Source organism: Metopolophium dirhodum, chromosome 1 (assembly GCF_019925205.1).
Source record: "Metopolophium dirhodum isolate CAU chromosome 1, ASM1992520v1, whole genome shotgun sequence".
Lineage (NCBI taxonomy): Eukaryota > Metazoa > Arthropoda > Insecta > Hemiptera > Aphididae > Metopolophium > Metopolophium dirhodum.
The window spans coordinates 140,672,849-140,687,329 of record NC_083560.1 but is presented as its reverse complement, the minus strand read 5'-3'; the positions used below and the strand labels follow the sequence as shown (position 1 = coordinate 140,687,329).

The 14,481-nt window shown below is 28.8% G+C and overlaps 2 protein-coding genes across 2 annotated transcripts in view; both read right to left on the bottom strand.

Moving 5' to 3' along the window:
• Positions 1–11,830: 11,830 nt before the first annotated feature.
• On the bottom strand, positions 11,831–12,546 carry LOC132952562 (52 kDa repressor of the inhibitor of the protein kinase-like). Its single transcript, XM_061024888.1, has 2 exons — positions 12,375–12,546; positions 11,831–12,299 (listed from the first exon to the last, which is right to left on the bottom strand). Exons 1-2 carry the CDS (start codon positions 12,528–12,530, stop codon positions 12,186–12,188), a joined length of 270 nt encoding a protein of 89 aa, XP_060880871.1. The 5' UTR covers positions 12,531–12,546; the 3' UTR covers positions 11,831–12,185.
• A 154-nt stretch (positions 12,547–12,700) lies between these two features.
• LOC132932862 (zinc finger MYM-type protein 1-like) overlaps positions 12,701–14,481 on the bottom strand; it is a 2,456-nt gene continuing 675 nt past the window's right edge. The window contains exons 2-4 of the mRNA XM_060999214.1: positions 13,652–14,481; positions 12,792–13,567; positions 12,701–12,730 (exon numbers count right to left, since the gene is read on the bottom strand). The exon at positions 13,652–14,481 is cut by the window's right edge and continues 250 nt beyond it. Coding sequence (XP_060855197.1) covers positions 12,701–12,730; positions 12,792–13,567; positions 13,652–14,481 — 1,636 coding nt within the window. The remainder of the gene's footprint in view (positions 12,731–12,791; positions 13,568–13,651) is intronic.

Sequence of the window (14,481 nt, the reverse complement as noted above, 5' to 3'; positions counted from 1 at the left end):
CAGAAAATCGATTTTTTAACGACCGATTAATCGATAAACCGATTTTTTTAATGACCGATTAACCGATTAATCGATTTTTTTTTTATGACTGAGTAACCGATTAATCGATTTTTTTTAATGACTGATTAACCGATGAATCGATTTTACAAGTTCACAATTTTCAGTTCCTCGTTTTTGTTTATCAAGTTCATTATACTTTCCTTTGTGGGATTTTTTTATATGGTTCCATAAATTTGTAGTGTTTGAACCCGAGTTTGAAAAACACATATCACAAGTTGCCCTGTAGGGGTTTTATCAATTCCGCCGTTTTAATATCAATTCCGCCGGCTATCGATTCCGCCGAGCTTTTTTATTTATTGATTCCGCCGGCTATCGATTCCGCCGAGCTTTTTTAATTATTGATTCCGCCGGCTATCAATTCCGCCGAACTTTTTTATTTATTGATTCCGCCGGCTATCAATTTTGCCGGAAATTTGTTTATGTTGATTCCGCTGACTGTATATTTTTTAATCAATAGTTTATCAATTTTTTTAAGTTTAATCAATAGTTAATTAATTAAAACCTAACTATAATTAATTTTAAGTTTAAATACTTTTCAAAAAAACATTTCAAAAAATAATTCAAACATTTTTGTAAGTAAAATGTATTAAAATAGTAAAATAATGTTATACAATTTATTTAGTTAACGTCAAAAAAGCAAAAATATTGTAGTACAAATAAAATAAATAATAGTAAATAATAATATATGAATAATACAGCAAAAATTATTTAGAAAAAATAAAATAAATAATAGTAATAATAATATATGAATAATACAGCTAAAATTATTTAGAAAAAATAAAATAAATAATAGTAATAATAGTTAAAATGTAATAATAATATTAATTGATTTATTTTTCAGAATAGTGCTTAGATGCCAGTTTTATATATTTAAATCTATCAATTTTTTTATTTAAATAGTCTTCAAAAATTGTTACTATATATATTTTTTTTTTTTCATACATTTTATTTTTACTTATTTTAGTATTATCGAGCCCTCTTATTATTATATATGTATCAGTTTGAATTTTTAAATTTAATACATGCGAAAACAAAAATATATTATGATGTGCTTTATTGAATTGGGTATTAAGTTTCGAATGAAACGATTCGCAACTGTTTGTTGTTCGTTCGGAAGAAATTGAAGAAGAAGCCCACATTTTCGGATTAAATTTTGATGTTTCATCAATATAATTATCACATATATAATCGCAGAATTTTTTTAACCTTGGGTCATCAGGAACGACTGACATAAAATCTTCAATAAAGCTTTCACTTACTTCTTCTGCATTTAATAATGGCAAACCGAATATCCATTTCAACCACTGTCCAATTTCGCTGTTGGAATTCTTGTATTCAATTGATAAACCTATAATATAGTTAATGCATATAATATATAATATATATGCAAAAAAAAAATAAAAAAATAATATAAGTAATTACCAAAGTTTTGTATATGTCGCCACCAACTTTGAGTCAGATGAAATCTGCATCCAATTATTTTAATTTGAGGCCATACAAATTTTGCTCCTACATGTATAGCTTCTTCAAAGTCAGCAATAAGTGTTGTTGGATTGAAATGTAAATTTTTTGATGAGCATTTTTCTACAACACATCTAAATGCGCTAGCATAGGTATTTGCACTTTTGTCCGGCAGTAAAAAGAACGATAATGGAACATAATGTCCATTTTTAAAAATATGGATAGTAAATAGTTGGTAAAAATATTTAGGGCAACTATAAAATGTACCATCTACAAATATTTTATCACACGAACAAAGTAATTTCAAATTTGAAATTGTAGAGTAAAATAAAATATTATTTGTAGAGTCTACATCGAGTAAAAAATCTTCATTTTCTATTGTTGTAATCTTCCGATTTTTCATTACTTCGATGACTTCATAAATGGTTTTTGGTAATTTTGGATAAGAAGATCGACGAGACCGGTACAAACATTGATATATATTATTTACATCAGTACCAGTAAATAATTTAGACTGTTGAGGATATTTTTGGATTTCGTTAGTAGGATAAAAAAGAGAGTTCTGGAACCGCATCCTGCTAGCACATCCCTATACCTGATGGCACATCCCGCGAAGCCCGTTGCACATCCCACATACATCTATACACCTCTGCTCAACCCATATATCACATACGTACACGACATTCCCCCCGCTACCCCGCTCTTCATATACCCACCACCATCAATCACGCACTTGTACGATATTCCCCCCGCCACTCTTCCTTATCAATTAGCCGCGGAAAATAATTTAAAAATTTTTTTGCCGAACCGGGATTTGATCTCGAACCGGTCGCTTCCCAAACGACAACCACACCGCTGCGCAACTTAGTCGCTTATGACCACAAGGTATATTCTATCTCATTTAACTGGTGTTTACGACAATCGTTCACATACGTACGAGATGTATAATTTCCCCCACCACCACCACAACCACTATACCTTACAAAGGGCCGCCGCGAACGTGCGCGAGCCCGCCAACGCGTTATCATATCTATGTTATCAGTTATCACATCTATAAATACCTACTTACATACGCACTTATGTACAAACACACATACACATACATACATACATATATACACGTTATACATCTCAAACAAACACACATTCAAATATATTATAATATAGTCTACATATAATATACATAGGTACTTACATATATATATAAACAATTATACACACATCATTATCACAGTGACTTGAACATATTATTATACAATTTATATACTTATTACTTACATATCAATAAAACGCATCATATAAATATGATATAACCAAAGACCGGATTTATATGCATTTAAAATGTTAAAATATGCATGCAAATATGCACTTAAAAAGTTCTGAATATGCACTTAAAAATCATAAAACATGCAAAATAATTTTTGATTATTACAGCTTTTTATTTATGGTAAAATCAAAACATTTATGACGAAAATATGCACTTAAATATCACAAAACATGCAAAATAAATTTTTATTACCTATTACAGCTTTTTATTTATGGAAAATTTATAAAATCAAAACATTTATGATGAAAAAAAAATAATAAACTACAATATTATATACAATATATTTTATGAATTTATGATTGTGATAAAAAATATATAATTTATTTGTTATTGGAAAAACAATAAGTAACAATAATATGTTCCATATTGATCTCAGTTAAATTATGACGGCGATTTGTGACAATATGGTTGTATGCAGAAAAACTTCGTTCCACATCAACACTTGTTATGGGTGCATATTTAAAACTTGACAACATTTCCGGGGAAAAGTGTTTGATAGAAGAACTTAAGTCAACATTCTCACCTTGGTGTATTTTAGAAATTTCTTTTAAAATTAGCAGGCCTTTGTTTTTTTTAATAATGTCGGAACATTTTTTTTTAATTAATACGCTATTTTCATTTTCTGAAAGATTATTGATAGCATTTGTAACTTGTTCAAATATTTCTAAAGCATATATGAGTAGCAAACCTGAAGTCTCAAGCTTTTTAATACTTTCAACAATAACCGAAAAATTTGTTTTAATATAAGTTAAATCGTTAATTATATTTGATTTAGTTAGAATTTGCTTACAGTTTTTAATGCTTTTTACATCGTCTTCTGGTACGCTTTGTATAACATTTTTAAAATTTTCGAAATTATCTGCATAAAATATTGCTGATTCTAACCAAGCACCCCATCGTGTTATTATAGGTTGGGGCGGTAATGGTTTATTAGGTAGCATTTCATGATATAATTGAATTCTATAAGGAGCTTTCAAAAAAATCTTTTTTCCGTTGTTAATTAAATCGTTTATTTCATGAAAAATATCCATAATATTTTCTGCAATCCGATGAATCCCGTGAGCAGTACAAGTCACATGAATAAGATTGGAATAAAATGGTTTTAAATTTTTGGCAGCCTTAACCATATATGGGGCTGCATCGGATAACATTAACAAAACTTTTTCGTCATTACCTCCCTCTGGCCATAATATTCTAAGACAATCATTTACAAATTTTGCTATAGTATTATTGTTTGTTTTTTCAAGAACTTTAGATGCTAAAAGATAAGATTTTGATGGTGAATCAACATTTAACTTTCCAACAATAAAATTCGCAACATATTTGCCTCGTGGGTCAGTAGTTTCATCGATACAAAAATATATGAATGAACTTCCTATGTTTTCTCGTATTTTTGTTAAAATATCTGTGTAACATTTGATTACATAATTCTTTCTTAGGGTACTTTCATCAGGTATATGTAGATGAGTATATTTCTCCAAAAAAGACCTAAAATTGGTATTTTGTAATTTATGCAGTGGTATGTTAGAAGAAATCATTGCTGAACAAAGTTCTTGGAAAAATACTGATCGATTTTCACTTGAAGTTGGTTAACGAATGTTTGTTTAGAAGTTGGAGTTTTTGAATATTTTTCGTGTGAAAATGACTTAACATGCTGATCAATTTGAAACTTTTTTTCTACTACGACTACTTTATTACAATACTGACAAAAAACTGAATTATTATTTAAGGTTTTGAAAACCTCACCTGATTTATTATACGGTTCAATCCATTTTCTAAGTGATGGTAATTTTGAACTTGGAAACTTTGGCATTGTAATTTAAAAACACAAACAATGTTATATAAAATTAAAATGTGTTTATTTAGAACTACGTTGACGTCGTTGACTATTGCCGAATGTACACTTCGAACTACAGTCGTTAGTCTGTCAGTCTGTGTTCTGTAGTATAAATAAACGATAGTCGATAACTTGATAATGTTAGATAAGATAAAACTATACGACGGGAAAATCAGTATACAATCTGCCTATTATATTTTTAAAAATATTTTCAATTTTTGTGTTTTGAACAAATTTGTGTATAATAATGGTACATACAGTTATAAAATTAAATAAAAATATTTAAATATATACGTAATATGCAAAAACATGCATTTTTATGGAAAATATGCACTTGTACCCGAAATATGCAAAAATATGCAAAATAAAAATTTGTAACATTATTTATTTAACTATGATTGATGAAAATCCATTTACTGCATGTAATAGCTTATAAAAATATGAATATGCATAATATGCTAAATCCGGTCTTTAGATATAACCATACACATACAAACTATAATATACTATTAAACATTATACAGTACTCTTCAGTTTTCATTCTGAACTTATATATACATACATACAAACACACATACATACATATACACATACATGCATACATGCATACATACATACATACATATATACATACATACATACATACTAACATACACATACATACCCACATACACATACATACATACATACATACATATATACGAACATACGTTATGCTCATAATATAATATAAGGTACCTACAACATCACACATTCACACATACCTATATACAAATATTATACCATAATATTATATACTTATTACTTACATATCAATAAAACGCATAGGTATATTTATTCATATAAATATGATATAACCATACACATACAAACTATAATATAGTATTACACACCATACAGTACTCATCAGTTTTCATTCTGAACTTATATAATAATATTTACAACACACACAAGCTCAACATATATATTATATACCTTATCATACATAGGTACACGCATGCATGCATAGATACATACATTCATATCACATCACATCACACACACACACACACACACACACACGCGCGCGCGATTCCAGTATTCCATATAGTATACAAACAAGCCGCCCAGTCCTTCGTTATACATGAGAATAAATCTCAAACACACACACACACAGACATAAACTCGTAAAAATATTTATTTTCAAAATATACACGTCGGAATATAGGTACATTCGCTTGCATTCACACATTCCTCTCCCCGACAACATACGGAAATATTAATTATAATATATATATATGTATATATGGTGAATCGTTTAATCGTTTACAGATGATGATGAGTTTCATTCACACATTTCTCTAGCACAACACATTTACACTCATATACCCATAGGATAGTTCATACATATTTAGATACTTACATAGTCGCATATTATATACATACATACACACATTCATCAGGTATCACAAACACCCAAACATATTATAATATATATGTATATACAGTATTCATATATATTTAGTTTATGTACATATATTCACACATACAACATCACAAACACACACACAACCAAACATATTATACAGCTTAGGTACATATCAATATATTAAGACACAAAAGTCATACTAACAAAAAACATAGTCGCAATTACGTAGATGCATTTAAACATTCCAATCCATCCACCCTAGAAAGTATTTTCACCCCCGCCATCCCTCGTCAATTACGACTACAAAATTGTAATTCCTATTAAAATACATAGATCTAACTATTTTATACAGCTCAAAGGATTACTCGACAACATACACAAAATTATATATTTATGACACACAATATTATGAATTTGTGTAACTAGTAGGTATACTGACTAAGGAGAATAGAGGATATCGACTCTGAGGGTCTTGGACGTCGTCTTTGAGTATATAGTTTGGTCACTAAATGCAAAAATTATAGTATCCTATTTCGACTTCACCGTTTATATACCTACTACATTTATTTTAATGTTTGAAATAATACAACATTTAATCTAATATATTTGAATTAAACACAAATATGCTTATACTTACTTTTCATTTTAATATTTTAATTTTTGTGTAAAATAAAAACAACCGTGATATTTAAAAACAAGTTGTAACAATTATAAATATAATAATATAACATATTTATATGTTTCATAACACTTATGTATATAATACGAACTCTACCTTATGTACGATTAACTGCTGATCGATACATTAATATTAAAACACACACACATAATTGCAAGGGCTATGACCAACACACACCATGGATTAGTAAAGCAGTTCACTATACACCTTATATCTCAATACACACTACGACTATGTATGACTACGATACAGTCACATATTATAATAGAACATAGCTTAGGAATATTATATTTGCGAGTATTATTATTATTTGTCAGTGCTTAGTAGACAATAAACCATAATTATAACTGAAATGGAATCCTAGTAATTTAAATATATTATATAAGATTCTGATATTTACATATCTGCCCCTAACCTATGGTATTTATATCTATAGGATCCTACGATTCTCCCTGAATATATTATATTTAACTGTTCGTCCCCCCGATCATGATACAAAGTTTTTTTATTTATTGGTAATAATGCTACATAAGGTTACACCACAGCCGTCTCAATCAACATTCGCCAAACACCCCGCACCAACACCTACGCAATGTGAGACGTAGATTATTCTAATATTTATAGGAAATTAAATAATTTATATGAAACAAAAAGACACGATATATAAAAAGTATTTTCAATTATTAAAATAATATTAAGGTTTACAATAAATATTTACAAGGTTCTTACTTATCCATTAAATGGACTATAAAATTGTATCATTATCTGAGTAACATATATTTCTCGGTATTTCGTCATCTTCTAGGTAATAATATATAAAAACGTATATGATGCCTCATCTATATTATATATCCAACGGTATATTAATTTTCATATCTCCTTTATACTTTCGAACCAACGGATACATTATGTATCAAACAACGTCTTGATCAATTGTTATGTAATACATCTGAGAAAAACATCATTCATCAAAACATGCATCTACATGTTTGTATGCTAATAAAACCTTAACTATTGTTAATCAACAATTGATATATTTTAAGAACGAATGAGAAAAACATACATGTAAAAGCCATATTACTTGTGTAATATTTATTTTTTACATTATGTATCACACCTACCATATTATTATTACACATATACCCCTCTTGATCACTAATCCTTAATCATTACCTATCACTTATTCTTGATCCCTTGATCCTCTGATCTCGTGTTCTATATTTTTCATACCTGTGCATGAGAAAACACATACACGAACGCGCATACAACAACTTACATATTATCAATAACCTGACCGACATATATATATATATTAATTCATGCATGTACACGGGAAAACACACACACCATTACCAGTCACAGTCACCACCAACGAAACACTCTCGAAAACATATTTTTTCACGCTTACATATGAGAAAACGCATGTGTGCTTGCACATCAACAACTTACATATCACTCAAGTGGCCGATGCGTATATTTTATCAGCACATACGTACAACAGTCATATCACTTGTATAATATTTTTATTTTACCGTGTGCATACACACAGGCATATAACACCACCGCCATATATTATTGTATAAGTTATAATATCGGAAAATTAAGAACTATTAACAATATCTCTCATTTCAGCAGATACTTTATGCGGTTTATTACCTAAATTTAGAAATATACAATAATTAACGTCACATCTGTAGTACCTATCTTACCAACATCTTTATCAATTTAACAATTAAAAATTTTCATATTATTAGTCATTTTCCATACAGGCTCATGCTACAATGTGCATACATGTGGGAACATACATACATTCTTGTTATTGTATGTTTATATACACAATACTATCAGGCTAACCTATCCTGAATAATATTACAGATACTTATATTTTTAATCAATCATACATACATTGAAATATTGTATGAGATTACATTAGACTAAAATCATAGCTTATATATACATACACGGATTATAGGTATATACGAGAAAAAATAAATCTCTTTAACTGTTATTATTGTTATTATTATTCGTCAAGTGTAGCGAGAATTATAATATATATATATATATATATATATTATATATAACAATAAGTAAAAAAAAAAAATAATACTAAAAACTATTATCAACCCATCACTTAGTTCTATAGTTACCTACATGAATACGCGATACCTAGTATGATATTATGAAAACCCACATTAAATCATATATACATATTCGATATTACAAACGCCTAAACATATTTTATAGTTAACATAACTATATATACATATTAACATTCATATATATATAGGTACACATCAATAAGTCATCTACATAATATAGGCATACACATATATTACTTACATAGTAAGCACACACTTGTATACCTATATCCTTACATATTTGATATTCTTATATATTTAAACAGTATTCATACATACATACATACATACATAGACTCGATTATTTCAAATAATAATTCACATAAAATATTTTCGGTATATAATTTATTCAATACCTGGATTCTTTAACATATATTAATTATTATATATTTACATTAGATAGGTACATGAAATATATACCAACGTCATGTATACTGATTGAGAAATTTCCATTACTAGGTATAGGCAACTTATTTAATGTATGACAACAGTGGTGCGAAATTGCCTATGCATTGCCCCGTTATACATATTTTTACATTAATAAATACAATTATTGTATATTACTTAAAATACAACATTTTTAGTCATTGAAATTAAGATTAATAATTTGAATACAGTATTAATGTTCAAATTTGACATCTTTAAGTATAGATGTCTAAGTATGAACTATAATCATTAAGTACCAATCCAATTTATTTTTTTGATGAGCATATCATGAAACATAAAATTAGTCTGAAAACTATATGTAATAAACTCAAGTCTATAACTGGAAACCATTTGTTGTACGTGATGAACTATTATTGATTTAAAACTTATAAAATATTGTAATTCGCCACTATCATATGCTGTATAATGCAACCATTAATGTAGAAATAGAAACAAGACTAGTGACTGTAAATCATCCGAATTTTGTATTTTACAATTTTACATACATTTATATAACAAAAATGTTGATAAACTAATGATTTCTATTGCAATTAAATGTAAATGTTACTATGAATTTAACAGTTACTATGGCAAACATTAATTATGCAATACATAAAATAGATACCAGCAGTTGAATTTCTTGTTTTCTCAACGATTGATGATTCATAATACGTCCTTTAATATTATTATCAGATACCGTATGGCACCGGACGTTTTTGTGACATTATTCGTCCAACATTTTGTTTGAATAATTTGTCATCGTCGTTCATTTTATTTATCGCCCATTTATCGCAGTTGTAATGCCCCACATTGAAATGTAGATATACTGCACTACAACCCAAAAATAAGATTAAACTCGATTGTTCTTGATTTTAATCAGAGAGCAGTGTGTAAACCATAATAAATAATTTTTAGATTTGGGTTGAAAAATAATCAAATTCAATTTTTAAAAAACCAATATAATATTACAATCGAATTTGTGTTTCCCCCGTGTGGTTTGTCAGACAAATATCGTTTGAACTATTATAATACAATATTAGACAAAAATAATAAAACAATTTCAACTCCGGTAAACCTATATGTTATATTGGATACGTTTGTGATTTTCATAAAACTGTTCAGTGATAGACTGTACGAAGCTTTTTTATGTTTACTTTTAATAAACGACAGTAAAATTAATTTTAAAAGACTCTAAAGAAAGAAAACACTTGACACAATCTGAAATAAAATGTATTGTAAGAATAATTGTGTTAACTCGTCTTAATTGAAATAGGTAGGTACATTTGCCATTTTAAATGGTGAATTTAAATTATATAATATGACCTGAGTGACTGAGTCCTGTGCGCCGACAGTTATAACAATTGCTATCCATTGTTCAAACTACGAACAGACGTTATGTAACCAAACGTATTAGATAATATATTTTATTCACTGGCATAGGCGAAAGCGTCAAACTTTATGGCGTTAAAAAGGCTAAATTCGCAGTTGCATATGTTTCACGTGTAAAATATTAACGTACATATATAATAAAATTGTGTTATTAATTATTATTGTACATTATATTACGCATTAACGACATCATATTATGTTTTATTGCAGTGATTCCCAACTGCTGGTCTATGGACCACCGGTGGAGTGGACTTATCTCAAGTGGTCAGTTATACCAAAAAAATGGTTGTTATGACTATCATTAATTCTATTTAAAAATTTAAAAATGAAAAAATGAGCGAAACTGTATTTCACAGTATTCGGTTTAGCGTACATAATTTTTCCACTATACGTTAATCGTTGATGGTTGAAGAGTGGCAGCTTAATATACAGCGCGATCGATAACGATTTATATACGATGTATTTATATTAAACACTAAAATTTGAACTTTTATCACCTTTTTTTTTTTACTTAATTAGTCATTAAAAAGTTAAAATATTTTTCCACAGTATAAACTGTATTAATACTGGTTTTTATTATGTACTTATAAAAACAAATGGTATAGACTATAATAGAAGTATAGAGGGAAAGAGTAAAATTTAAGTCGTGGACCGTGATGGTGAAAAATGTACAAAAGTGATCAATGGGTAGTATTGATTTGCGACCAACCGACAATTGTTTACCGTTCGTCAGACAAAACCAAAATATCGTACATATTGTACAACAATACTTTCTAGGGTGGATGGATTGGAATGTTTAAATGCATCTACGTAATTGCGACTATGTTTTTTGTAAGTATGACTTTTGTGTCTTAATATATTGATATGTACCTAAGCTGTATAATATGTTTGGTTGTGTGTGTGTTTGTGATGTTGTATGTGTGAATATATGTACATAAACTAAATATATATGAATACTGCATATACATATATATTATAATATGTTTGGGTGTTTGTGATACCTGATGAATGTGTGTATGTATGTATATAATATGCGACTATGTAAGTATCTAAATATGTATGAACTATCCTAGGGGTATATGAGTGTAAGCAGTGGCGTATTTTGGGTTTTTTTTTTGGGGGGTGTCCTGAGTCCTGACTCCTGATCTCCACAGTTATTTAATGACAAATATTAACATAGTTTCATCACTAAATCATACCTGATTATAATACATCTTAATACCTTATATAAGTGGACATTTTTTTGTAAAAAAATTATAGGATTGCTACTTACATTTTTAATTATAATACAATTATGACAGGAATAAAGTATAAACAATTTTACTGAATAAAATAAAACCAATCTAACACTTAAATTTACTGAGTATTTTTTCGTATGAGTTTAATTTATTTTGTATACTTATATAATATTATAGATATATTAAAAGAAAAAAAACCACTAAAATTTCAAAACTTTAACCTCACAGTATTAAAGGTAGACGTCTTTTTTTTACAGCCAATTCGTCCAATACTTGCTTACTTTCAATGCGATCCTTCCGATTGATTGATAACATGGCTAATCCATTTAGCCTTTTCTAAATAAAACAATTATTTATTTATTTAATTTTATAATTATGATTTAGACTTAGTCAAAAAAAAAATAAACTTACTTGGTCCATAGTATTACGTAAATAAGTCTTTATCTTTTTAAGTGATGAAAATGATCTTTCGTTCTGTGCAGTTGAAACTGGCAGTGTCGCAAAAATTGTTAACAATTTAAATATATTTGGGTATATTTCTGGATTACATATAGACAAAGCTTCCATTGCGTTTCTATAGTTAGAAGTTTCTAAATTTCTCAGTCGTCTTTGCCACAAATTATACTCCGATAATAATACTGTCTTGGAGGACGAAGAAAGATCTTCCGTGTATGTTTCAGTTAATGACAAAAAATTGTTTTCATCCGTATTAAGACTTATGAGTGAATTAAAATTAACTAAAATAGCTTTATGGCCGGTAAATCGAACTTTCAATTGCTCAATAAATGTTTCAATATAAGGTATAAATATAGCGATTCTATAATATACTTCTATTGAATCAGTTTCAACATTTACACGGTTTGCTTGTCTTTTCGTAGTTCTAGGGATACATATAGTAACACCAAATTTATTACCAAGAGAAACAGCATTTTCAAAAATGTCTTGGAAAATAGAATCAGCATTTTTTCGAAAATCTTCAAGTTCTTTTATTGTATCCTCCGCTAATTGGATCGCTTCGCCAAGGTCAATATTAACCCGCTGAAGATGTTTCGATAAAGGAAGACCAACACTAAAGCATTTAGCTACTATAAGCATAGAAATAATAAATCCACCTTCTAATATAGCACTACACAGATTACTGGCATGCGAAGAAGTCTCAACATCTTTCCACTCAGATATAAAGTTTAATGATTCTATCACTTGTTCAAATAACTCTTCAAAATCATTCACTGCATGGTAACGTTCAATCCATCGGGTAGCGCAAAGACGTTTTAATGATTTTTTTGAGATTTTTTCATCACTATTTTCAATTTGAGTTTTTAAAACATCTTTTCTTTTAGGAAAATTGAAAAAATCCCGAGCTTTGGAAATGGTCCCCAAACAATTTCTTATTTCCTGTACTTTGCAGGAGTTTGAAACAGCTAAGTTAAGGACATGTGCGGAACAATGCACATAAAGAGCAAGAGGATGAGTCTTACGAATTATGGCTTGAACGCCGTTAAATTCTCCTGACATTGCAGCCGCGCCGTCATAACCTTGTCCTCGCATGTACTTTGTTTCTATACCAAAATTGTGCAAGTTTTCTAATATTAATGATGCTAAACCTTTTCCGGTCGTATCAAACGTAGGTATAAATTGAATAAACTCTTCTTTTAATATCATATTTTTTTTATCGAGGTATCTTGCACACAATGCTACTTGTTCGATGTTCGCAATGTCAGCTGTTTCATCGGCGAGTATTGAAAAACATTGAGCAGAGTTCACTCTACTCACAATTCGTTTCAATAAAATTTGGTTACACGATTCGATGATTTCGTTTTGAATCGTCGCACTTGTGTATTTTAAATGTCCATTACTTTCTAAAAATAATTTAAGCTGCTCATCACCTCGAGCCCTATACCGTAAAATTTCCCGAAAATTCCCTTCATTGTTTTCATATTCGTCATCAGTTTGGTCGATCATTAATTTACCGGAATCTCTGTGTCCTCTAATTGCTATATTCTGCCTGCCACATAAAATGATTGCTTCGATTATCGGAGTTAAAAGTTCGCGATTTTTCATTATTTGATTCTTTCTACTGGAGTCTAGTTTTACTGATATGTCTTCATTAATATTTTTTTGTACTTTAAGAAAATGTTCAGAATCGGATAAACAGGTTTTGTGATAATTTGTTTCACTATGGTTTTGAAATCCTTCCAGTGCTTTTCTCCAGTTATCGAATTTAGTCACTACAAAAGAATTTGGCTTTTTTGAGTTATATCCAACACCAGACTTAACGAATGCTACACAAAATTTACAAAAAGCGCCGCATTCTTTTTCGGAATAACATAGCCATGGATACTTCAGAAGCCACGAATATTGAAACTTTAAATTTACTTGCTTGTTTTTTTTCATATACATTTTTATTGGAAATTTGTAGTTGATATCTGGCACCCATAGATTATTCATAATATCAGATATTTCATTTTGTGATAATGTACGGTTTATATAAAATCCTATATCATATACATTCATAAAA